Consider the following 27,546-nt stretch of genomic DNA (forward strand, 5'->3'; position numbering starts at 1 on the left):
TGATCATAATGTACAGTAAGCCTGTCAGGGTGGCCTATCATCAACATTTTTTGAGAAAATGCATCCCATAACATTTTCACTTGGAAATAGATATTCTATGATGCATCCTACAGTAGCAGCCATGTGTGGTGTTCAATGTTTATAGTCACGTTGTATGATGCAAGAAACCATTTTACAAAATAAAATGCATTATTATTCCCATACCATTATTAGTACAGCGAATCAGACAAGCATGGAGGCTTTTCAACCCTCTGCCTATTGGCTTCTTCGTTTATTCAAGCCAGTCTCAAAATACAACACTGCCCCTTTAAGACAAACATTTCTTTACCTGACCCCATCATCAAAGATGGGTAGAAATGTACACATGTTGTTCTCTTGTAGGAAGCCATCACTCACCTATTGCTGACCAGAAATTATCTAACTGGGCTAATAACTCAATATTTGATCTCAAAACAAACACATCTACTCACGATATGTGCTCTGCCTAAAACAAAATCACGGACAAATAAGTATTGCATAGTTAGATTAGTTTTGGTATGTTGCGTTGAATGGAGCTAATATTCGGATGATTCGCTCACAATTACAGTAGAGAGAAACATTGATAGTGTAAACTAACAGGGCGAAACTCGTAAAGTTGAGTGAAGTTCAATCTTGTGCGTCTGCGCGGGCTGGTATTTATTCTGCGTGGCAGTCCTGGGGGAGCTGCCATGCACGCACGCAGTTTAGAGGGAACATTGCCTATAAGAAGTCATAGAGATTGGCCTACACTCTTAGAAAAAAGGGTTCCAAAAAGGTTATTCTGCTGTCCCTCATAGGAGAACCCTTTTGGGTTCCATGTAGAACCCTCTGTGGAAAGGGTCCTACATGGAAACAAAAGGGTTCTTACCTGGAACCAAAAAGGGTTCTTCAAAGGGTTCGCCTACGGGAACGGCCGAAGAACCATTTTAGGTTCTTGATGTTTTATTTTATTTAACTAGGCAAGTCAGTTAAGAACAAATTCTTATTATATAACGATGGCCTACCCCGGCCAAATCCTCCCCTAACCCGGAGGACGCTGGGCCAAATGGGACTCCCGATCACGACCGGTTGTGATACAGTCCGGGATCAAACCAGGGTCTGTAGTGACACCTCTAGCTCTGAGATGCAGTACCTTAGACAGCTGCACCACTCGGGAGCACCTTTTTTTCTAAGAGTGTATAATAAGACATTCTATTAGTATAATGTATGGTTCACCAGTAAAGAAGTAGAACTTTCAACAAATAGAAACGTGTTTATACTGTAGCTACAAATGACCCTTCTTTATTTGTGCAAATTCATGTAAAATTAAAGACCCGCTAATAAGGACTACATTTATTAACAAGTAATTATAAGATATTCACTAACACTGCTGATGCAAATGTCCGTAACAAACACACGTTGAGATGAGCCCCCATAGAAACAACCATCCCAGTTTGTCATGGAGCGTACATGGACTTTGGGACTGACATTTCAATCAAAACAATGGGAATAAACGCACTATGGGTAAACGCACTATGGGAAGACACCACTTCATCACGGCAATATATATCATGAATACATTGATTCATCCATTTTATTACCGAAAGGGCTACCGCATTGACTGATGACCGTGCTAGAGGGTTCATCAATATCTCACACCGCTTTGAGTTCGATCAGATCCCTATTTATGAGCAAAATGATATTATTTTGTTCCAGAGCCTCTTAGGTCTTTGGTGGAAGAATATAAGAGGCTAGTCGAGTGCGATGAACAGAGCTTCGCGTACACCGGCACACACGAGCTGTTCAAATTACCTGTATTAAAAATGCATGAGGCTGAACTGAAAGTGCTCCAGGTGTAGCAAAGTACAACACAATGGCAGTGCCGCCGCCTGAGTGTTGGCGCGGTGCCATGCCCATCTGCACCACTTTAATCATCTCTATTGGATGGAACTAACCCAGGTGCACGGTGCCCAGGGTCCATCGCTCTCCCACACCCCTGCCACCCTGCAACAACTGGGCACTGGTGGCCACTTGCTGGGACTAGCTGTACCAAGGGGCTAAGAGGCCCAGAGGAATGAACACAGCATCTGGACACAAAAGCTGACCAAGTTTTTCTTTCTTTGGCTCTTTATCGACTGGGGAAGCTGTAATGGCGTCTTGAAACTGACGTGCATGGGTAGTTGTGTTGTCAAAACAATTTAGTGGCATACTGTATCTTATTAGTGCTTCCCAGTTCTCTGGAAATGTGTGCTTCTCCATGATTATATTAGAGTGCTGACAATTGCAATTGCTATAGAATGTCTCCATAACATCTCCATAATTTCGCCTCAACACCTACAATATCACTTGATGCCGAAATATAATGTTATGTAATCTACATCAATATTGTGTAGGTGTCAGTTTGTCCCCAATTCTTGCATAAATAAAACATATTTGAATGATAGATTTTAAAGTTTAGTAATACCGTTTATTAATATCGTATGTTTGGTATGAACATTGCAGCTACGATTCAGATTCAGAACCTACGGAGCAGCAAGAGGAACTGCCCCTCCCTACCTTCAGACTATGCTCAAACCCTACACTCCAACCCGAGCACTCCGTTCTGCCACCTCGGGTCTCTTGGCCCACCCTATGGGAGGGCAGCGCCCGCTCAGCTCAGTCCAAGCTCTTCTCTGTTCTGGCACCCCAATGGTGGAACCAGCTTTCCTCTGAAGCTAGGACAGCAGAGTCCCTGCCCATCTTCCTGAAAACATCTGAAACCCTACCTCTTCAAATAGTATCTTAAATAATCCTCCTCCTCATCTCTAAATTAAAAAAATAAAAACCTGAACCAGCAGACGCGCTTGACGAGATGAGGAGAGGATTACAGATGAGGAGGGGGATTATTCAGATGCAGTTTAGAGGGAACATTGCCTATCGGGGGGGGGGGGGGGACAGCTACTTTATTGAGGAAAAATGTACTTTCTATGCCTGTGATATGTAGTTGTCCCACTTAGCTATCTTAATACGAATGCAGTAACTGTAAGTCGCTCTGGATAAGAGCATCTGCTAAATGACTAAAATGTAAAATGTAGAACAGGCAGACTAATGTAATATGACTAGAATAATCTAACTGTGGATGCAGTATGCTCTCCAAACCTAGGCTATAAGAAGCTCATCTCACTGTAGCCCTTTTGGCAATCTTATATGGCATGTACAAAGACCAGACCAATCCCTTTGATGAGCTTTTTGTGGAAAAGGTAGAAAAAGAAACTGATGATCCTCATAATATTTAATTAAAGTCTCGATGGGCATACAAGCCGGCTGAAAAAGAAGAGAAACTACTCATCGTATTTTGTTGGCTCTGTACTCTCCTGAATGGTCCTTGAGTAGCCAACCACAAGGATGTGCAAATGTATTTTGGTTTCATTGGAGTGCAGCATTAAATATTAATTATGTTTTTTCTCCAGCAAGGGCTGAATCCGCAGACATGTTTGGGGACAAAGGTGCAGTAGGGAAACAAGCACATCGGCTAAATGCATCATTATTTTCAGCGTCTTTTGAGTCTGGCTCACAGTTTCCCACTTGAAAATGCTAATGTGAAGCCATGACCTTATGTCAAATGCAACTGGCAATATCCCCATGGGCCACAGTGTTAGGGCGCCACTAAAAAAGTATTGCAGATGAACTCCCCATTCAATTATGTATTCCCCTTTTTCTCACTCTCCCTACCAGGTACTCCATTGACCGGAGTACGGACCAGGAGCAGATCTTTCACATTGATCCAGTGTCGGGTGCCATCACGCTGGGCAATATTCTGGACCGAGAGACGGCTGGCTGGCACAACATTACTGTGATGGCAGTGGAAGCAGGTAAATGCTACAGTACTATAAATAATGTTGTATTGCATGGTATGCATAGAAATACATAACCTATTATAAGCCTTATATAACTAAGCAATAAAGCCTAAGGAAGTATGGCGATATAAATATATGGCCAATATAACACGACTAAGGGCTGTTCTTAGGCAAGATGCAACACGGAGTGCCTGGATACAACACTTAGTCGTGGTATATTGGCCATATAGCACAAACCCCTGAGGTGCCTTACTGCTATTATAAACTTACCAACATAATTAGAACAATAAACAAGTAATTTTTGCATCATACCTGTGGTATATTTAAGCAATAAGGCCCGATGGGGTGTGGTATTTGGCCAATATACCATGGCTAAGGGCTGTTCTTGTTGCGGAGTGCCTGGATACAGCACTTAGCCGTGGTATATTGTGCATATACCACAAAGCCCCGAGGTGCCTTATTGCTATTGTAAACTGGTTTCCAATGTAATTAGATCAGTAAAAATAAATGCTTTGTCATACCAGTGGTATACTGTCTGATATACCACGGCTGTCAGCCAATCAGCATTCAGGGCTCGAACCACCCAGTTTATAATGTCTGATATACAATAGCTTTCAGACAATCAGCATCCAGAACCCAAACTACCCAGTTTATAAGATATTGTAAAGGCTCATACAGTACATGCTTCTAACAAGTTTAAAGAATTATACCTGGATGTTTTAAGTAAAGTGTTTTTAAGAATCGTTAATAAGCCTTTGATGAAGAGGCAGACACAGGGCCATGATACATAACACTGTCATGAGAATGACATAACATATGTCATAACAGTTTATAACACCCAGCCCTGCCCCTATAATAACTGACATAATACTAGCCTGAAGCTTATTTGTTTTCTTTTTTCAAATATCAATGGGCCTAATGTGATGTGATTATTATGATATTGATATGGAATCACAGTTGACAGACAAATATCAGCGTCCAACCAAGCTGTCACATAATCCAAAATGAAAGCAGAACACATGTAACATTGTTTTGTCTCGCCTAATGCTTTTTCATTCTCAAAGAAAATGAAGAATGTAATAACCTGACTGTGGAGTAGCTGGTGACAAGCTATTCTTATACCCTAAAGACTAAACTTAGTGGAGGAAAGAGAAACGGGCATTCACTCAGTACTTTTTCTAATCTTCGACAGATGTGATTTGGGGATTTTATTCAAAGCACAAGAGATTGCATTCTGCATCTGGCTAGTAATACCTACCTGTCCACACAGGATTAAAGAAAGTATTACAGCAGAACCACACTGAATTCTACATCTCTTGGTATTTGTGTTTCTCCCCTAAAGGTGCAACATGCAGAAATCGGTCCGCAATTTCCTGGTTGCTAAAATTCAAATAGTTGGCCTAATTTCAGTGTATGTGACAAAACAAGCAATGTATAGCGTAGAGAATTATTGTACCATCTAAACAGCTGTGAAATATATGTTCAATAACCAAAAATATTGTATTTTCAGCTGTTAGAAGCTGGTGTACAAAACCCAAAGTAAAATACTCAAAAACTAAACTTAAAGCTACAATATGTAACTTTTTGGATGACTCGACCAAATTCACATAGAGGTGTGAATAAAACATCTGTCATTCTCATTGAAAGCAAGTCTAAGATGCAGATATGTTCTATGTGCTCTATGCTTTGTATGCTTTTTGCGTCTTTTACTTTTGATTTTGTACACCAGCTTCAAACAGCTGGAAATACAATATTTCTGCTTATGGAAAATGTATTGTATTTCACATTTATTTTTTCGCTGAGTTTTCAAATACCGTGTACCTCTGCACATTGATCTGGTACTGGTACTCCCTGTATATAGCTCCTTTCTAGTGTATTTTAATCCTGTTGTCTTAACATTGTATTTGATTTGAACTTCTTATGCAAACATGGAGCAAATTTGAATTCGGGAGTCTTTCAGTATCTGCTTGGAGCTCTAATTCTCAATACAAATTGTTTGCTTTTGTGCTCTTCCTCTTTGTGCATTATGTCATAGGCACATTTTAATGTTAAATTGACCATTCAAGGGTGTGAGACAGTAATTTCAGCCCATAGCAAGCATATACACAGGGCCCTTCCTTGCATCTCCAAAAAAGAAGTCCAGACAAACAAAGTCGATGGTTGATTTCATCAGAAATTCAATCCAAATGTTTCTAATCACCAGTGGCTCATCCAGTCCCGAGGACACTGAGCAGAAGTTTTACGCAACTTGGTTTTATGACTCTTCGACTAATTACCGTTGGAGTGGCAAAAGGTTGAATTGAATGAAGCCAATTTAAGGTTACAGTAAAATAACATTACCTCATTATTCCCCAACTCCATTATTGACCTTTAACCCTTTGACGTGTACAATCACATATTTGTGGTCATTGTACAATCTCAAATACGTGATTGGAACAGTAGCAACAGAACGTATGATGCAACAAACAAGACTAAACACCATTGTTGTCTGAAACAGCATCTAAATAATTTTTTGTACTGACGAAAAATTACAAACTGTATTCCTCAATTTGACCTTTTATTGTAAAAGATAAATGTGAACTTCATCATCCAAGCATCACTCATCCACAGCCAAACTCATTCCATAAACCAGTCTAAATAACAGGTTAGCGACCTAAAAACTAGACTAGTACAATGTACCACATCTCTGGTGAGCACAATAGACGAATGTAATGTTGTTTAGAAAAGAAATGCATGTCAGCTAAGCTAACAGCAGCTAAATTCTTTATGATGGCAGCCATGTTTGTTTAAGTTTGACAAGCGAAAACTCCCTAATCCCAGAATGCCATTCACTATAAAACGCAAATAAACAAAGTCAAAGATGGCTGCGCTCATTGCCTGAAAAATATTAACTTAGTTTAGCCACTTTTCAGCATATTACAAATCATTGATGTGCTTGTTACAGTGTATACAAGAACCGGAGCACATGTCTTGACAAGTCGTTTACCGTTTTTGACAAATCACAAAGCAAATAAAATGTTTTCACCTCACAGATCATCACATCAAATACTAGCCTAACCATAGCACAAAAGCTAAACAGGGATGAAACCATTTTAGGGGGGTTTGTAAGTCTGTGGGGGGTAGAAATGGGGGAAGGTATCGTGGGAGGATCTAATGCATAATATACTACTATGATGGGGGATTTAGCAATAAATGGGGAACAAACACAAGAGACGGTTATATGCTAAATAAAAATAAACCCCTTGGAAAGGGGGGTCTGAGCTGGCAACCCTGATGTACCAAAGTTACGATCTGATGCCGCGATCAAGAACTGGGAACTCGAGTTTTGAACGGTCATCCAATTCAGGATTCCAACTCGGGCCTCTTTCCAAAACTCCGACTTTCCGACCTAAAGATCATTGACGTCACAGTTGTCTTGAAAGCACCATAAGTCAGTCGAGTGAACTAACCCTTGTGATAACATCTTTGGTCTGACAGACGCTGACGTGACAAACAGAATGCATTGTATGATGTCAAAAACATGGCGCCACACATAGCCGGCAAATAGCTTAGCATTATCTCATCATAATCAGAACAACATTCAAGTATTTTACACACATCATATGCGTCCATTACAATCTATGCAAGTATCGGAATGCATGATTTGTCACCAGGACTTGAAAACATGTTAATAAAACAGTAAATACATTATGATCCATACATTCATATGGTGTGCTACAGCAGAAACAGGTTATACAGAAAGTAAGCCACTTACTTTGATAGGAACGCAAACATGTCCAAAGTCCAATTTGTAAGACAAACAACCATGAAGGCATTGCAAGTACCAGCCAGAAAATGTGGTGGGGGAAAATGTTTGTGCAAGGCCTGTTCTGACAAGAGATGTGCAATGTCTTCATATTTGATCTGGGTAAACACTCGGGAAGAGCTTGGGCTCACGTTGAAGAAAGAAGTTTGTCTGTTCAGTAAAGTCTCAAACATAAGTTGTTTGCAAGAGTGAAATGGGATACTTCTTATGCGAATTAACGAGGAGGCGGAACACACCTCAATTCAAATTGTTGTTCGAAAATAACACTTGTTCGAAAATCATTTGAAATTGACAAGTTGAAACATAGCCTATTGATAATTAGCAGTCAGCTTGCCTTGGTTTGAGGGCAGCATGGGTAACTAACCTGTCCTGTTGTGTAACAGTCACATTGTGGAACATTGAGAGGATTCTCTCATGAAAAAACTCATGCAGGGGCGACGGTTAGAGATAGTTGGAACTCATGTGTGAAAATGTTAATGCCCTGTGATTGCTACATCAGCACTGTTGAATTCTTCCTTGATGAAATGAGGTTCATGGTTGGTCATGTTGCATGGGTGATTGACCCTGATTAGTAATGAGCAAGGCCAGAAAAACCTAACTCATAATCCTTTGAACTATTATTTCTCCATGTCAAGAGGAAGTCATACCACATTCTCTTCATATCAGAGTTAGCGAATATACAGTGTATCAACTGCATTCATATATGCTTGATTTAAAACAAAATGAAAACACGTATTTACTCAGAACTTCCGACATCCAAAACAGTTTATAACCGTTTAGCTTCCGAGTGTTAAATATGAGTTGGAAACTCGGGTAGCATCGTTGCATCCTCCGTTTCCTAGATATTTCAGAGTTTCTTAGTTCCGACTTGTGCATGAATGCATCATAAAGGCGGCTCCTCTGCAGTACATGTAATCCTTCCCTCGATGGGAGACTGAGGACCTGAGTAGCAGTGTCATGAGCAGCCTTTTGCATCTTCTGCAGACTCCTGACAGACCTGCTTTCGGGGCAGAATCCTAACAGAGTAGGAAGATTGACACATCATTTCAGAGACCTGTGATAGTGAGCATATCACATTTGAAAACTGTATTTTTCGAGACAGGTAAATGGAAAAAATAATATTCCCACCCTTAGGGTTAAAAGATACCGGAGTACAAAATACATTTTACAGCGTGGGTTTCACATTTCCCTTGACCTGGTGCAGACTGCTTCCTCACGCGGAGATATCTTTAAAAAGTTGCAACCGTAGGGAATTAATAGAAATTAGACAGCTAGTGAAACTTTTGTCTAATCGTATACAACACACTTGTGGTAGCCTGTGTAACAGTTCAAATGAGAAAGGAAATTATACAAAAGAGGAAATGATTTTGTTTACTGGAATTGAGCCAATGATGACTAAGATGAGTCTGTTGGATTCATTTAGTAATGGTGTGCAGTTTAGAGGAAATTTCAAACAGATGATGCACCATTCATCAGAGCCACTGACCTGTGTCTGTGATTGTATAATCTATGTAATGTCCTTATCAAGAATAGCTTTTAGGGATATTTAGAACTTTCGAATGACTTACAATGTATTGTATTTATGATGAATATATCATGTCAGCCATTTGTATATAATGGATTGTATATAGTGCTGGATTTGTATTTACATCCACAAGATCTTTACATTGTTCAGAGGAAACTCACCTCATCCACTACCATGTCTAACAATATTGAGTAAGGCTGTATCCAGAGGTGGGACCAAGTCACTATTATTTGAGTCACAAGTAAGTCACGAGTCGAGTCACAAGTAGAACGGGTCGAGTCTCAAGTCAATTCCAAGTTGTGCAATGTATCTGTATAAACCCATTTGAACTTGGCGCTATGTTTGTATATATTTTCTTATTTCACCTTTATTTTACCAGGTAGGCCAGGTAGGCCAACTGCGACCTGGCCAAGATAAAGCAAAGCAGTGCGACAAAAACAACATGTAAACAAACATACAGTCAATAACACAATAGATAAAATCTATGGACAGTGTGTGCAAATGTGGAAGAGTAGGGGGGTAAGGCAATAAATAGGCCAGAGGTGAAATAATTACAATTTAGGATTAACACTGGAGTGATAGATGTGCAGATGATGATGATGTGCTAGTAGAGGTTCTATAAGGTTCTATCTACAATCCAATCACAAGTCTTAACAAATACAGATGGACCAATCAGAACACGTCTTTTCCATCTCCCTCTAAGTATGGTCTAGGCGAGTCTAGCCAGCAATAATTGCACGCAAGCGAAAAAACTTTCATGTCAGAAATATTTAAGTGAATTATGTTGTCACTTCATTGTTCAGTGATGACAATAATTTGTCTGATGATCATGATGCATTTCTTAATGAATTAGATAATGTGTTCTGACTCTTAGTAAAATACTGTTATTCTGTCATTTATGTATTCAAATAGCTAGTCTTCTTAAAAAGTGGCAGCTAGAACCAGGGCTGGGGAGTAACGGCTTACAAAAAAAAACGTTACGTCACCAGTAACAGTATTGTAATCGGATTACAGTTACTTTTGAAAACCTAAATGATTACTTCTAGGATTACTTTTAAATTCAGAAAGGATGTTTGCCAAAAAATGATTTGTTGGCGAACAAATTTTGTTCCGCCTGAGTGAATCTGACCACACGTCAGAGAGACTATGATCAAATTAGTTTGATGATCTCGGGAAAATAGCAGGATTGGGCTTTTGTAAACTACAGTCCGAGCTATGTCTTCCAATTGTGCGACTGCTGTCGGCATCCAAAGATTATCCAACTTGAATAAACACCTTGGAGGTAAGGACGAAAGCAGTGGTGTAGCCTATGGGTGATACAGATTTAACTTGTTATTGATATCTAGACTACATAGCGCATTGATGTGAATCACGCTGTTGCTCTCTCATTTAGCTATTTGCGGTTACGGTTTGTGGTTGTTGTGTTTATATGGGTATTTTAACCCAATAATAGTTGAGTTGAAGAACGTTTAGCTGCCTATCAATCATTGTTTTTGTGACCATGGGGATTTATTACGGAAACAGTTTACCGTTTAACCTGTTAAACTCTGACACCCTCTGAGTGACTGTCACGTTCCTGACTGGTTTTTCCTTTATCTTGTATTTATTTAGTTGGTCAGGACGTGAGTTGGGGTGGGTTGTCGATGTGTTATTTTCTGTGTTCGGCCGGGTATGATTCTCAATCAGAGACAGCTGTCAATTGTTGTCCCTGATTGAGAATCATACTTAGGCAGCCTGGGATTCACGTGTGTTTTGTGGGTGTTTGTATCTCGTGTCAGTGTTAGTACCACACGGGACTGTTTGCGGTTTTGTCACGTTTGTTGTTTTGTATATTAAGTGTTCAGTCTACGTGAATTAAAAGATGACAACTTTCCACTCTGCATATTGGTCTGATCCTTCTCGCCTCTCCTCCTCGTCCGAGGAGGAGGATTACGACGACCGTTACAGTGACGCATAAATTGTAAGCTGTCTTTCTTAGATACTTTTATATGTCAAAGTCCTGCAAACACATGCTTAGTACTGTTAGAAAGATAATAACCGTGTGATTCTGATACAGGTGTACAGCAACAACAGGCAAATAAAAGCTTTTTTTTTTAATTCGGAGGAAAAATATATTTTTGCTTTTTTACAGCTTTTCTGCTACATATACATACATTTTACATACATGGTACTTTTATATAAAGCAGTCACACAACAATAATACATTACCAAACATAAACTCTTTAATCCCAACCCTCAGCCACTCTCAGCCCATCCCACCTATCACCATAGACCACCCTCGTTTGGTTTCCATGTGCCATATATTTTTCAATTGTGCTGTGATGTTTTACATAATTTTTAACCTTTCTAATCATATAGAATCCACAGATTGTGAGCAAAAGATGAAAACCTTTCCTACGAGTATTATATTATTTATTGACTGACTATGGCTTTCAAAATTGCCCAACACTGATATTTGTAAGGTTAATTTTAATTGCATGTTGTAATTTTTTAACCATTCCTGAACCTGTGACCAAAAACAAGCTACCTAGGGACAGCAGGTATGCTAGTGGTTAGAGTGTTGGGCCAGTAATTGAAAGGTTGATGGATCGAATCCCTGAGCTGACAAGGTAAAAAAATCTGTCATTCTGCCCCAAAATAAGGCACTTTTCCCTGGTAGGGCGTCATTGTAAATAAGAATTTGTTCTTAACTGACTTGCCTGGTTAAATTAAAAAAATACCAGAGTAAATTATCTATTGATTCGGTCTCTTCTCAGCAAAATCTACAGAGCTGAGACTGTTGTTTGCATTCTGTTGGTGGCAGTGATTTTATTTAATCATTTATATAAATCTATCTTTTCTGGAGGATAAAACTGAAATTGCAACCAGCTTTGTATGGCTTGTTTAAGAAAGGGCGATACTTGACACAAAATGTTGTTTTTAATTAGTTGGAAATTAGAAATTGTAATCTGTATAAAGGCAAAATTGGCCATTTTTGAACAAAGGATGAGCCTTTCTTAATAATCTACTGGAGAACCATTTTGGGTTTAAGTATAACTTATGTATGAGTGAAGCTTTTAGTGAGAGGTTTAAAGCTTTAATATTTAATAATAATTTTATCCCCCAAACTCATATTCATTATATAAATAGGCACGTTTCATTTTGTCTGGCTTAGCAATCCAAATAAAATGTAATATTTTTTGCTCGTATGATTAAAAAAAATTGACGTCTGGAGTAGGCAGTGCCATTGGTAAGTAAGTAAACTGAGATAGGACAAAATAGTTAATCAATAGTTAATCAATAGTTAATCGATGTGATTTTTACCACAAATAGACAAGTACAGTTGAAGTCGGATATTTACATACACGTAGGTTGGAGTCATTAAATCTCATTTTTCAACCACTCCACAAATTTCTTGTTAACAAACTATAGTTTTGGCATCTACTTTGTGCATGACACAAGTACTTTTTCCAACAATTGTTTTCAAACAGATAATTTCACTTATAATTCACTGTATCACAGTTCCAGTGGGTCAGAAGCTTACTAAGCTTACTAAGTTGCGGATATATTGAACAATATCTCAAGGCATCAGTCAGGAAGTTAGCTTGGTCTCAAATGGGTCTTCCAAATGTACAATGACCCCAAGCATACTTCCAAAGTTGTGGCAAAATGGCTTAAGGACAACAAAGTCAAGGTATTGGAGTGGCCAACACAAAACCCTGACCTCATTCCCATAGAACATTTGTGGGCAGAACTGAAAACGTGTGTGCGAGCAAGGAGGCCTACAAACCTGACTCAGTTACACCCACTCTTTCAGGAGGAATGGGCCAAAATTCACCCAACTTGTTGTGGAAGGCTACCCGAAACATTTGATCCAAGTTAAACAATTTAAAGGCAATGCTACCAAATACTAATTGAGTGTTTTAAACTTCTGACCCACTGGGAATGTGATGAAAGAAATAATTCTCTCTACTATTATTCTACATTTCACATTCTTAAAATATAGTGGTTATCCTAACTGACCTAAGACGGGGAATTTTTACAAGGATTAAATGTCAGGAATTGTAAAAACTGAGTTTAAATGTATTTGGCTAAGATATATGTAAACTTCCGACTTCAACTGTACATTACACTTGATCGTTCTTGAATAAGTACCTCCATTTATTTTTGTTTTTCCTCTAACCTATTTTGTGCCTCTATAGTACAGTTTCCATCACCATCTACCTGCGCTCTTACTGCCTCTTTTTCCTTTATTAGGCCAATCTCTTTTGACCTAATCTGCATTTGTTTTAATGATGAGTATTGTATTGAATGGCATCTAAAAGTACATTTAAAAGTGCCCCATACAATAAGGGGATCTGCTGTACCTATGTTGTGCCAAAAAAAAAGTACAATTATGAATGATTTTGTCTTAGTTAAGAACAAATTGTCATCCATTAGGTTCTGATTAAAATTCCATTGTCCACGTGGACATTCTGTAAGAGTTATATGGAGGCTAATTAGATGGTGGTCCTATCGCATTCGGTCTCCTATTAATACTTTTTAAAACTTTTGATGTCAGCAAGAATGAGACTAGGAAGTAATCAAGATGGCTAGATTGATTAAGCCTCCCTGTATATCTCACTAGGTCAGGGTTCTTCAGCCTCCATATATCCACTAGTTCTAATGTATCCATGATCTTCGTGATCTCCTTTAGTGCTTGAGGGTGACAGTGTGTAGAGTGATTTCCTTTTCGATCAATTGAGGTTCTTAAACCCGTATTATAATCTTCCACCATAATATTAGATTCATTCGTTGCTTGTGAGCTCAATAGATTATTATATATATTTTCAAAGTGTGGATCATCATTATTTGGCCCGCATAGATTAATTAGCCAGATCTGTTTTTGGTCCAATTAGGATTTTTAAATGATCCATCTTCTTTGCGGATCTGTTTTCCCAGTTTTAACAATCGGATCAAAATTTGTATTAATTAGTATATTCACCCCTTTTGAGTTTCTTTGCCCATAGAAAAAATATATTTCTACCTCCAATGTCCTTTTCCCACCCAACCTCATCTATATTTGTAGAATGAGTTTCCTGTAAACAATAGATATTATATTCTTTCTCTTTTAGCCATGTAAAAATGTATCTATTTTTTGATGATCTGCTAAGCCATAACTGGCTATACTTTTCCCCCACGTACCCTAATGATACCCAATTTTCAATTATACTTACCATAACCAATGTTTGTAAACTTAACATTAAAAAGCACCATGATGATTAAGTGTAGCGGTACCATAATATTTGCACTGTTAAGCATACTGTAGCTGCAAATTTTGTAAACCTCCAATTGTCCTAATATTCTACCCACTGAAACCTCCCCCATGTCTAGGACTGTTGTCACTAAGACCATCAGACCATCTCCCTGACTCATGACGCACCTTGGCATCATTAGGGCAAACCCTTGGCCGCCAATTGGAGGTGGCAAGGGATATATGGGCAGTCCGAATATAACATACAGTTGAAGTCGGAAGTTTACATACACTTAGGTTGGAGTCATTAAAACAAATTTTTCAACCACTCCACACATTTCTTGTTAACAAACTATAGTTTTGGCAAGTCGGTTAGGACATCTACTTTGTGCATGACACAAGTAATTTTTCCAACAATTGTTTACAGACAGATTATTTAACTTATAATTCTGTGTATCACAATTCCAGTGGTTCAGAAGTATAAATACACAAAGTTGACTGTACCTTTAAACAGCTTGGAAAATGTTGTGGCTTTAGAAGCGTCTTAAAGGCTAATTGACATAATTTGAGCCAATTGGAGGTGTACGTGTGGATGTATTTCAAGGCCTACCTTCAAACTCAGTACCTCTTTGTTTGACATCATGGGAAAATCAAAAGAAATCAGCCAAGACTTCAGAAAAAAATGGTAGACCTCCACAAGTCTGGTTAATCCTTGAAATAATCTGTCTGTAAACAATTTTTGGAAAAATGACTTGTGTCATTTACAAAGTAGATGTCCTAACCGACTTGCCAAAACTATAGTTTTGACTCCAACCTAACTGTATGTGAACTTCCGACTTCAACTGCATATCTATATATACAGCGGCTTGCGAAAGTAACCACCCCCTTGGCATTTTTCCTATTTTGTTGCCTGGTTGTAACCAGGAATTAAAATATATTTTGGGGGGGGTTTGTTTAATTTGATTTACACATCATGCCTACCACTTTGAAGATGCTAAATATTTTTTATTGTGAAACAAACAAGAAATAAGACAAAAAAAACTGAAAACTTGAGCGTGCACTATTCACCCCCCCCCAAAGTCAATACTTTGTAGGGGCACCTTTTGTAGCAATTGCAGCTGCAAGTCTCTTGGAGTATGTCTCTATAAGCTTGGCACATCTAGCCACTGGGATTTTTGCCCGTTCTTCAAGGCAAAACTGCTCCAGCTCCTTCAAGTTGGATGGGTGCTGCTGGTGTACAGCAATCTTTAAGTAATAGCACAGATTCTCAATTGGATTGAGTCTCCCAAATGCCTTTTGGCAAACACCAAACATGTTTGGTTATTTTTTTCTGGACACTCTTCCATAAAGCCCAGCTCTGTGGAGTGTACGGCTTAAAGTGGTCCTATGGGCAGTTACTCCAATCTCCGCTGCAGCTCCTTCAGGATTATCTTTGGTCTCTTTGTTGTTTCTCTGATCAATGCCCTCCTTGCCTTCTCTCTGTGTTTTGGTGGGCGGCCCTCTCTTGGCAGGTTTGTTGTGGTGTTATATTCTTTCCAGTTTTTAATAATGGATTTAATGGTGCTCCCCATGGGATGTTCAAAGTTTCAAATATTTTTTTAGAACTCAACCCTGATCTGTACTTCTCCACAACTTTGTCCCTGACCTGTTTGGAGAGTTCCTTGGTCTTCATAGTGACGCTTGCTTGGTGGTGCCCCTTGCTTAGTGGTGTTGCAGACTGTGGGGCCTTTCAGAACAGGTGTAAATATACTGAGATCATATGACAGATCATGTGACACTTACACTGGTTCCTCCTTTAAAAGTTGCGTTGTACTGCGGCTCATCTTGTGTGCTGCTGCAGCATTCTCTGGCACGCCGTTTATTTCTCAGACATTTTTTCTGTTACTGCAGGTTATTGCTAGTTTGACCACCAGAGGGCATATTTCAGAAGCATTTGATAGTGTTCCGTATTGGCATTACCAGAAAATGTAAAACCATTTTTGTTATAACATAGTTTATGGGATTCATTTGATTAATATTTTGGAGAACAACAAAAAATTAAACCTAAGGGTTTCCGTTAAAAATATGGCACTGTAATACGTGAATGTCGGCAGTAAGTTACAGGATTCTAAATTGTTTGCCTTCATTAACTTAGTTACACCAGCTCTGTCAGGAGGAATGGGCCAAAATTCACCCAATTTATTGTGGGAAGCTTTTCGAAGGCTACCCGAAACGTTTGACCCAAGTTAAGCAATTTAAAGGCCATGCTACCAAATACTAATTAAATGTATGTAAACTTCCGACCCACTGGTACTAAATGCTGAAATAAATCATTCTCTCTACAATTATTCTGACATTTCACATTCTTAAAATAAAGTGGTGATCCTAACTGACCTGAGACAGGGAATTTTTACTAGGATTAAATGTCAGGATTTGTGAAAAACGGAGTTTAAATATATTTGGCTAAAGTGTATGTGAACTTCTCACTTCAACTGTATATCCCAAAAATATATGGGCTATTGGAAATAATGCATTCAATTACATTGATGGAAGCAACAATCTATCCACAATATTAAAGCTGATCCACTCTCAACATTTTTTTATATATAAAAGGAAAATATACAAATAAAATAATAATAATAAATACAATTATAAAAAACACATGTTTGATACCATTCCATTGAATCCATTCTAGACATTATTATGAGCCGTCCTGCACCGATATAAACTCATGGCTGAACCCAGAGTTACATTTCAGAGCCATAATGTTCTATCAGCAATGGCACCCCCCTAAAAAAAGGATTTTGATACTCTGTACGTTAGGTACCTTTAAGGTGAAGACCGTAATGGGTTATGAAAGAATAATTCACATCAAAACAGTTCTGAGATCTGACATGTGAAAACTTTGAAGCTTAGTATCTCAGAACTGTGTCTTGTGCAGATAGAACCTTACAGTCCCAAGGTCATTAAGTATTTGTCTATTTATTGAGGCTACCAGACAGCCCTTTTCATTATTTTGTCTACAACACATTTTGATGATGTAATAATCAATTTCAACAGCAAGCTTCATAAGTCAATTATAAATATCAAGCTATTTTGACATACCAAAAGACCAGTAGACCTACGCTAGTAATTGTTGCTTGATGCCCCATTGCTGGTGAGCTTGCATAGTAAATAGTTACAATTGTTGATTGCCCCAAAAATGTGGAGCAGCATATGTACAGGAAGAACATGCGCAAACTATCACTGCGCAAATGTAGCCTGTTATTACAGCCATAAACAGTGACGCATTTTCAAAACTCAAGATACAGAAATAAACTGCATTTTGAGCTGAAAGTCATTCAAGTTAGCAGTCAATATCAACTAGGGCTATCATGTCATCTTGTCACTTCTCTGGAGTCCAGATTAAGCAGGATTATATGGCCTACCTGTATGCAGCAAGGGTTGTGGGATCAGATGGAAAGCATGATCTGCCGGTGGCCTCTTTCTTCCTCACAAATATTGTAATTCATTTTGGGGGTCGTAGGTCGGCTACTCTGGTTTTGCCAAGCAAAACCTAAGAAATTTAAACAAGAACTTTCTGGTCACTCATCTGGATATGTGAGCCCGCCCTTGCATGCCAATGCTGATGACTGATCGTTGGTCAATAAATCAATCAATAAAATGTATTTATAAAGCCCTTTTTACATCAGCAGAGCAATGCAGATGTAGAAGCATGGTGGCTAGGAAAGACTCCCTAGAAAGGCAGGAACATAGGAAGAAACCTACAGGGGAACAAGGCTCTGAGGGGTGGCCAGTCCTCTTCTGGCTATGCCAGTGGAGATTATAAGAGTCACAGTGTACATTAAGGCTATATCGTTCAAGAATTTCAGAAATTCATAGATGATCAGCATGGTCAAATAATAATCACAGTGGTTATAGAGGGTGCAACAGGTCAGTACCTCAGGAGTAAATGTCAGTTGGCTTTTCATAGCCGAGCATACAGAGGTCGAGACAGTAGGAGAGGGAGAGAGCGAGAGAGCGAAAGAGAGAGTGAGAGCAAGAGAGGTTCGAAACAGCAGGTCCGGGAAAAGGTAGCAGGTCCGTTGAACAGGTCAACAGTCAAGACGTGCAACTTTTTGGTTCTGAGGCACAGATTAGATGTTTTTGAAACAAGAATTTGGTGCAATGCAGTAGGCCTATGTTGGTGACCATATCTAATAAGCAAATGTATAATACAAATGGTAAGCTAAATGTAGCCTATTAAAATATGTATGAAAAAAAAAGTATTTTTCCCATTCAGTTTCACACTCACAACCCTCCAAAACCTTCTCACTGCACTAGCTCACCTGATTTGTGTTGATTGACAATTGCTGCCCCAATCAGAGGGCTGAGTGTGTGTTTCACTAGCTGCATGGAGAGTAGCCTAACCCACGGAGACTCTGTGCCACAAAATGAGTGACAAAACATTACAAAACCTGGCCAGATAATTTCAAGTCATCAGTCTCAAGTCAATGTCGAGTCTCAAGTCCTGGCAAGGTTGGTAGACTTTAGAAAAGCAAGCAATAACTAAATGTACTGAATAAGACCAAATATTTTTTTCACAGATTTGTGCAGAGACGCAGAGAAGCATATTTAGGGTGGGGGGGGGGGGGGGGGGGGGATGATTTGGGGATGACATTTAAACCAAAGTGTGTATTCAAGTCACTTCTTGTCATTCAAGATATAAAAACAAATATCTAAATATGTCTTGTTTTGGTTAGCAGTATAGTACAACGTCACAATTTGATTGTTGATATACAGTACTGTACGACTCCATTCTCTGCCTCACTGATCTTTCGCCTCAGAAGGGAGATGAAACAAATACCAAATAACTCAGTCCATTCATATCTCCATTTCCCTATTGACCGAATTGACATTTAGAACAAACTGCTTCCTGTAGCAACCAACCTGAACTATTGGTCGTGAACTACACAATCCCTTTATGTCTAGAGCCTGGTTCTGTGGTATACTAGTAGTTTATGTAATTTGCACTGATGCCATTCTCCTATCTGCTCTGTAGGACCCCTGTGAGTACTGTGAGTGCACATCCCTTTATGTTCTTGCTGCTCAGTCAAATAGCAGTCAATTAAAATATAGCATCGATGTAAGGATTATGCTGTTAGTGGAGTGCGTATTCTCATTAGCAACACTACCACCACTGTGAAATGAAGAGTGAGTGATTGGTGGCACTTTCAATTGAAATGTTGTGCTGTTATGGACTTTGAAACTGTAAATGGATGACAATTGTAATAACATCACAACATTTGTTGACTGCACACAGTGACATATGGAGATATGTTTGAATGAATTGCAATGCATGCGCATCCTTTAGATCGGGTGATCACACATGCGGTTGCAATGATGACTCACTCTCAATTGATAAGGAGATACATTCGTAAAATGGTAACTCGTAACTTCCAACATGGAAACTCGTCAAACATAATCAAATAATTGGGAATCGGAACTAAAATGCAAGGATATGGCGATGCGCAGAACCCACTGAGTTGTGTCAGTAGGGGTAGTGAGTCTAATTTAAAGTGGGTTTTGATTGCGTTAATTATGTAATCGTCTTCCCTTCCACATTCCGATCTGGCCTTTTAAGAAGTTCACTGAGAGAATAGGGGTGTGAACACTGCTTTGTTGTCTTTTAACAGGGGCGTGATCAAAATAATTGACAACACATTATTAAGTGTGTTAATTCATATTTCAATGTTTAAAACTTCTTATGGCTGCAATCCCGGTAACGGGATGATATGACAACAGCCAGTGAAAGTGCAGGGCGCCAAATTCAAAACAACAGAAATCTCATAATTAAAATTCCTCAGACATACATGTGTTTTATACCATTTTAAAGGTAATCTTGTTGTTAATCCCACCAAAGTGTCCAATTTCAAATATGCTTTTCAGCGAAAGCACTACAAACGATTATGTTAGGTCACACCAAACCACAATAAGCACAGCCATTTTTCCAGCGAAAGATAGCAGTCACAAAAAGCACAAATAGAGATCAAATTAATCACTAACCTTTGATGATCTTCATCAGATGACACTCATAGGACTTCATGTTACACAATACATGTATGTTGTGTTTGATAAAGTTCATATTTATATAAAAAAATCTGAGTTTACATTGACGCGTTACATTCACTAGTTCCAAAAACATCCAGTGATAGTGCATAGCCACATCGTTTCAACAGAAATACTCATCATAAATGTAGATGATAATACAAGTTATACACATGGAATTATAGATATACCTCTCCTCAATGCAACCGCTGTGTCAGATTTCCCAAAAACTTTACGGAAAAAGCAAACCATGCAATAATCTGAGAAGGAGCTCAGAACAATAGTCAAATTAGCCGCCATGTTGGAGTCAACAGAAACCAAAAATTACATGATAAATATTCCCTTACCTTTGATGATCTACATCAGAATGCACTCCCAGGAATCCCAGGTCCACAATAAATGCTTGATTTGTTCGATAATGTCCGTTATTTATGTCCAATTAGCTACTTTGGTTAGCGCGTTTGGTAAACAATTCCAAAGTCACAAAGCGCGTTCACTAAAACGTGACGAAATGTCCAAAAGTTCCGTAACAGTCAGTAGAAGCATGTCAAACGATGTATTGAATCAATCTTTAGAATGTTGTTAAAATAAATCTTGAATAACGTTCCAACCGGAGCATTACATTGACTTCAGATGAGCGATGGAATGGAGCAGCCTCATGTGAGCACGCGTGGTCAAAGAATGTTCACCTCATGGCAGTGGTGACTCATTCCTGTCTCTTTCGGCACCCTTTCACAACAGAGTCATCAGACAAAGTTCTACAGACTGGTGACATCTAGTGGAAGCCGTAGGAAGTGAATACTAATTCATATCTCGCTGTGATTTCATATGTGATCTTAGTTGAAACTTTACCAGCCTCAGAATTTCCACTTCCTGTTTGGATTTTTTCTCAGGTTTTTGCCTGCCATATGAGTTCTGTTATACTCACATACATAATTCAAACAGTTTTAGAAACTTCAGAGTGCTTTGTATCCAATACTAATAATAATATGCATATATTAGTAACGGGGACTGAGGAGCAGGCCGTTTACTTTGGGCACCTTTCATCCAAGCTACTCAATACTGCCCCTGCAGCCATAAGGAGTTAAGTCAGGCCCCTGGTGTACTCTAATCATTAAAGTTGTATTTTTTTATTTTCATTATTTGATAGTTGGAGCTCTGATATAAAAATAGGCTCGCTCATTTGTGACTCACAACCTGGATTTGGTCTTATGTAGCAAAATTTGAAATTGTGTTTTTTACATTGGATAAAAGTAGCGACTAAAAGAGCAACAAAATGGTATATCATACAATGCATTTTTGAGAAATAATGGGAAAGTAATTCTGCTTTGAAAGTTAAACTCACTTTTGAGAAATTGCCTTTGAATATTTTGGTATCTATTGAAGAGCTCTTTGTCTACACCTATTCAGCATTGTTCACACCCTCTTAAGCTTTAGCCACACCCATCTCGTTTTGCTAATGGAGCGTTCAGAGCGCGCACTTGACGCTTGAGCCGATGATTTGTTTACCTCTGAATAACATATAACAGCCTAACCAGCCCTGCTGGCAACAATTTAGTTATGCTTTTTTGACGACGTTTACTGACACCGGCCATATTCAATGGGTGTTGTATACTTCAGCTTAATTAAGATATGTAGCTAGCTAGCTAGGTAAACAATGAACCTAGCTATGTAAACAACATGTAAGATCACACACACGTCACGTAACCTTAGCTAACGAGCCAGCCAGCTAACGTTAGCTAGTTAAACAACAATGAACATAGTGCCAAATCATGTCGTTACTATCCTGCATGAATCTGCTGGGAACTAACCAACCAGGTTCAATGTTAGCTAGCTAACATTAGGCTCTAACTAGCAAAGCAAACAGTTCTGGGATACGATTAATAACGTCATACATGTAATGTTAGCCAGGGAGCCAGCCAGCTAACAGTATACTTTAACTTGAAATGAAACCACATTCTGTCAAAATTACAAATGTGTAATATTTGAAAATGTGGCTAGCTAGACTATCTTTATTTATAATGTTTACATTTATTATTTCTACCCCTTTAACTCCCCCAAGTTCATGGTATCCAATTGGTAGTTACAGTCTTGTCTCATCGCTGCAACTCCCGTACAGACTCGGGAGAGGCGAAGGTCGAGAGCCGTGCGCCCTCTGAAACACAACCCAACCAAGCCGCACTGCTTCTTGACACCATGCCCACTTAACCCAGAAGCCAGTCGAACTAATGTGTCGGAGGAAACACTGTATACCTTGCGACCGTGTCAGCATGCACTTCGCCCGGCCCGCCACAGGAGTCGCTAGTTCCTGATGGGACAAGGACATCCCTGCCGGCCAAACCCTCCCCTAATCCGGACAACGCTGGGCCAAATTTGCGCCGCCCCATGGGTCTCCTGGTCGCCCCATGGGTCTCCTGTTGCCAGCTGCGACAGAGCCTGGACTCAACCCAGAATCTCTAGTGGCACAGCTAGCACTGCGATGCAGTGCTTTAGACCTCCGCGCCACTCGGGAGGCCAGCTAGACTATCTTACCCGTATAGATCATCATGCATGATGAACGCGTCTCCCTGTCACGGATGTCATGCCACGGTTGCCCTTGAAGATGTAATCCAGAGACAGGTGTTTTCTCCATCTCTTTAGCTATCATACTTTAATTCCACTCATTTCAAAACTCGATCCTCCAGAAAGTGGAGAGCAACACTTATGCAGCTCCAATACACAATACATTTTTAAAGCCGTGTTCAACAGGATTACCAACACAGACTGACCAGCTCAAATAGACAGAAGCACTCTATATGGCAGACCAATCCTTTCTCCTCTCTCAGCGTGTCCAGCCCACTCATTATCTCAGCCAATAATGGCAAGTGGGGAGGCTGCTGTATTTTTCTGTGGCTTAACCAACAGGGCTCATAATTGAACAATTGTATTAATATTTGCAGATGGCATACAAGTTTGTTATTAAGGCACATGGAAGCTCACATGTTCCACGTATTTTGATTTAAAAAAGAAATTCAAATGGCTCTCATGTGAAGTCGTGACTTGCGCCTAGTTTCGTGAAATGGGTCACATTTGTGTTGGCCCTCACTCGTGTCAGAAAAGTGTTATCCCGTAACGGAAGTAATTTTAGGACACATTAAAAGCTGTCACCACTCACTGGAAATGCACAAGCTTACTGATGGCTTCATTGGGAAAATGTTGTCTTTCATGCGGTCTCCCGTTGAACACAACATTCTCAAAATAAATGTTATTTGTCACATGCGCCAAATACAACAGGTGTAGACATTACAGTGAAATGCTTACTTACAAGCCCTTAATAACCAACAATAATTAAACAACATTATTAACCAATAACCAACAACAATGCAGAAAATCCCTAAAAAGTAAGAGATGAAAATAACAAATAATTAAAGAGCAGCAGTAAATAATAATAGCAGGGATATATACAGGGGGTACCGGTACAGAGTCAATGTGTAGGGTGCCGTCTTTCGGATGGGACGTTAAACGGGTGTCCTGACTCTCTGAGGTCATTAAAGATCCCATGGCACTTATCGTAAGAGTAGGGGTGTTAACCCCGGTGTCCTGGCTAAATTCCCAATCTGGCCCTCAAACCATCATGGTCACCTAATAATCCCTAGTTTACAATTGGCTCATTCATCCCCCTCCTCTCCCCTGTAACTATTCCCCAGGTCGTTGCTGCAAATGAGAACGTGTTCTCAGTCAACTTACCTGGTAAAATAACGGTAAAATAAAAAGAAATAAAATAAAAAATGTGTAAATGTGCGGGGGGCACCGGTGTCGAGGTAATTGAGGTACCTATGTACATGTAGGTAGAGTTATTAAAGTGGCTATGCATTAATGATAACAGAGAGTAGCAGCAACGCGGGGGGAAGGGAATGAAAATAGTCTGGGTAGCCATTTGATTAGCTATTCAGGAGTCTTATGACTTGGGGGTAGAAGCTGTTTAGAAGCCTCTTGGACCGAGACTTGGCGCTCCGGTTGCCATGCGGGAGCAGAGAGAACAGTCTATGACTAGGGTGGCTGGAGTCTTTGACAATTTTTCGGGCCTTCCTCTGACACCGCCTTGTATAGAGGTCCTGGATGGTAGGAAGCTTAGCCCCGGTGATGTACTGGGCCGTATGCACTACCCTCCGTAGTGCCTTGCGGTCGGAGGCCAAGCAGTTGCCATACCAGGCAGTGATGCAACACGTCAGGATGCTCTCGATGGTGCAGCTGTAAAACCTTTTGAGGATATGAGGTCCCATGCCAAATCTGTTCAGTCTCCTGAGGGGGAATAGGTTTTGTCGTACCCTCTTCACGACTGTCTTGGTGTGCTTGGATTATGTTAGTTTCTTGGTAATGTGGACGCCAAGGAACTTGAAGCTCTCAATCTGCTCCACTACAGCCCCGTCGATGAGAATTGGGGTGTGCTCGGTCCTCCTTTTCCTGTAGTCCACAATCATCTTCTTTGTCTTGATCACGTTGAGGGAGAGGTTGTTGTCCTTGCACCACACAATAAGGTCTCTGACCTCCTCCCTATATGCTGTCTCATCGTTGTTGGTGATCAGGCCTACCACTGTTGTGTCATCAGCAAACTTAATGATGGTGTTGGAGTCGTGCCTGGCCGTGCAGTCATGAGTGAACAGGGAGTACAGGAGGGGACTGAGCATGTGCCCCATGAGGAGCCACCGTGTTGAAGATCATTTTGGCAGATGTGTTGTTACCTACCCTTACCACCTGGGGGGCGGCCCGTCAGGAAATCCAGGATACGGTTGCAGAGGGAGGTGTTTAGTCCCAGGGTCCTTAGCTTAGTGATGAGCTTTGAGGGTACTATGGTGTTGAACGCTGAGCTGTAGTCAATGAATAGCATTCTCACTTAGGTGTTCCTTTTGTCCAGGTGGGAAAGGGCAGTGTGGAGAGCCATAGAGATTACATCATCTGCAGATCTGTTGGTGGGATATGCAAATTGGAGTTGGTCTAGGGTTTCTGGGTTAATGGTGTTGATGGTGTTACAGATGTGAGTGCTACGGGTCGGTAGTCATTTAGGCAGGTTACCTTAGTGTTCTTGGCACAGGGACTATGGTGGTCTGCTTGAAACATGTTGTTATTACAGACTCAGACAGGGAGAGGTTGATTATGTCATTGAAGACACTTGCCAGTTGGTCAGCGCATGCTCAGAGTACACGTCGTGGTAATCCGTCTGGCCCAGAGACCTTGTGAATGTTGACCTGTTTAAAGGTCTTACTCACATCGTCTGCGGAGAGCGTGATCACACAGTCGTCCGGGACAGCTGATGCTCTTGTGTCACTGGGCAGCTCTCGGCTGTGCTTCCATTTTGTAGTTTGTAATCGTTTGCAAGCCCTGCCAAATCCAACAAGTGTCAGAGCCGGTGTAGTACAATTCGATCTTAGTCCTGTATTGACGCTTTGCCTGTTTGATGGTTCGTTGGAGGGCATTTCTTATATGCTTCCTGTTAGAGTACCCCTCCTTGAAAGCTGCAGCTCTACCCTTTAGCTAGATGCGGATGTTACCTGTAATCCATGGGTTCTGGTTGGGGTATGTACGTACAGTCACTGTGGGGACGACATCCTCAATGCATTTATTGATAAAGCCAGTGACTGATGTGTTGTACTCCTCAATAACATCGGAAGAATCACAGTATATATTCCAGACTGTGCTAGAAAAACAGTCCTGTAGTTTAGCATCTGCTTCTTCTGACCACTTTTTTTATAGACCAAGTCACTGGTGCTTCCTGCTTTAATTTTGCTTGTAAGCAGGAATCAGGAGGATAGAGTTATGGTCAGATTTGCCAAATGGAGGGAGAGGAAGAGCTTTGTACGCATCTTTGTGTGTGGAGAAAAGGTGATAAGAATATGCACTGCACGATATTATGACCTCCCTGTTTTCTCAGATTTCAATCATCTTTGTACCACATTTCACCTCTGAAGGTGATATATAGAATAATGTACCGTTTTGGTTTGGTTTGGTAATTTCTTTCAGTCTTTCAATATTATACATTGAAAGAGTGAATGTCCAGTTCAACACATTACTTCAGTCACTACAATATTACTGTTATAGTATACAGTACAACATCACCATTTTGTAAAATATTGAATACCACCACTGTAAATTAATCTCTGTTCTCTTTGTAGATAATGTATCCCAGATATCCCATTCGTCAGTGAGCATTCGTATCCTGGATGTGAATGATAACCCTCCTGAACTGGCCACGCCTTATGAGGCATCTATCTGTGAGGATGCCAAGCCGGGTCAGGTAAGGGCAAATTCTAATGCATTAATACCATGTATTTAATGTGCTGGTTTTGTGAATGGTGTGTGTGAATGAAGTTGCTGGTATTTCATAAATTCATCATAATAATTATTTCCAGTAGATTATCAGAAATATTACCATTACTCAACCAAAACTGAGTTCAACAGCAATAAGGGGCTAAGAAAACAAATCCCATTGGGAAACTGACTTAATTGGCAATATTTTGGATACATTTTGAATTTCGAAGGTGTACATACAGAAATGTAATGTGATGATTTACCAATATCACAAGTCAATATCACAGTTGTGCAACAGCCCATTGTTGCATTGTGCTCTATCTAGTTTTGTTTGAAGAACTATCCAGCACCAACAATCCAACTCCTCTACTTCATTTAAACTATCTCTGATGCATCAAATCGGAGATGTTGTTTCCAAAGCTGTGTTTAAAACATAAGTTGTTTGCTATATACTAGTAGACCTTTGTATGCTTGCTGGTCGGAGGCAATGTTGGGAAATCAGTTTGTGTTGGTTGTAGAGCACAGCCAATCATTCTTCCGCTTTGTCAGAATTGTTTCATTATCGCCTAGATTCTCGTTTGGACCTTTTTTCAATTGGACAGCATGATCTATTTGACACTTTGTTCCAAAGGCAATTTATAAACTCTGTTTTTTGGCACACAAGAAGCTTACCAAAGTGGGCTTATGCCAATACTTGAGTTATTGGTTATAAAAGGAAGATGTATGTCTGTGCTCTTTGCATTTGTGCTTTCTTGACTAAAGATGTAAAGCTGGGATTGAATCCGTATATAATAAGCCATTTAGCAGACACTTTTATCCG

General features: G+C 39.8%; 1 protein-coding gene across 2 annotated transcripts in view; it reads left to right on the forward strand.

Moving 5' to 3' along the window:
- LOC129840734 (cadherin-22-like) overlaps window positions 1-27,546 on the forward strand; it is a 334,105-nt gene that overhangs the window by 268,888 nt on the left and 37,671 nt on the right. For both annotated transcript variants that reach the window (XM_055908876.1, XM_055908883.1), the window contains 2 exons: window positions 3,712-3,848; window positions 26,591-26,712. In XM_055908876.1, the coding sequence (XP_055764851.1) occupies window positions 3,712-3,848; window positions 26,591-26,712 (259 nt within the window). The remainder of the gene's footprint in view (window positions 1-3,711; window positions 3,849-26,590; window positions 26,713-27,546) is intronic.

This window comes from Salvelinus fontinalis, chromosome 3 (assembly GCF_029448725.1).
Source record: "Salvelinus fontinalis isolate EN_2023a chromosome 3, ASM2944872v1, whole genome shotgun sequence".
Taxonomy (NCBI): Eukaryota; Metazoa; Chordata; class Actinopteri; order Salmoniformes; family Salmonidae; genus Salvelinus; species Salvelinus fontinalis.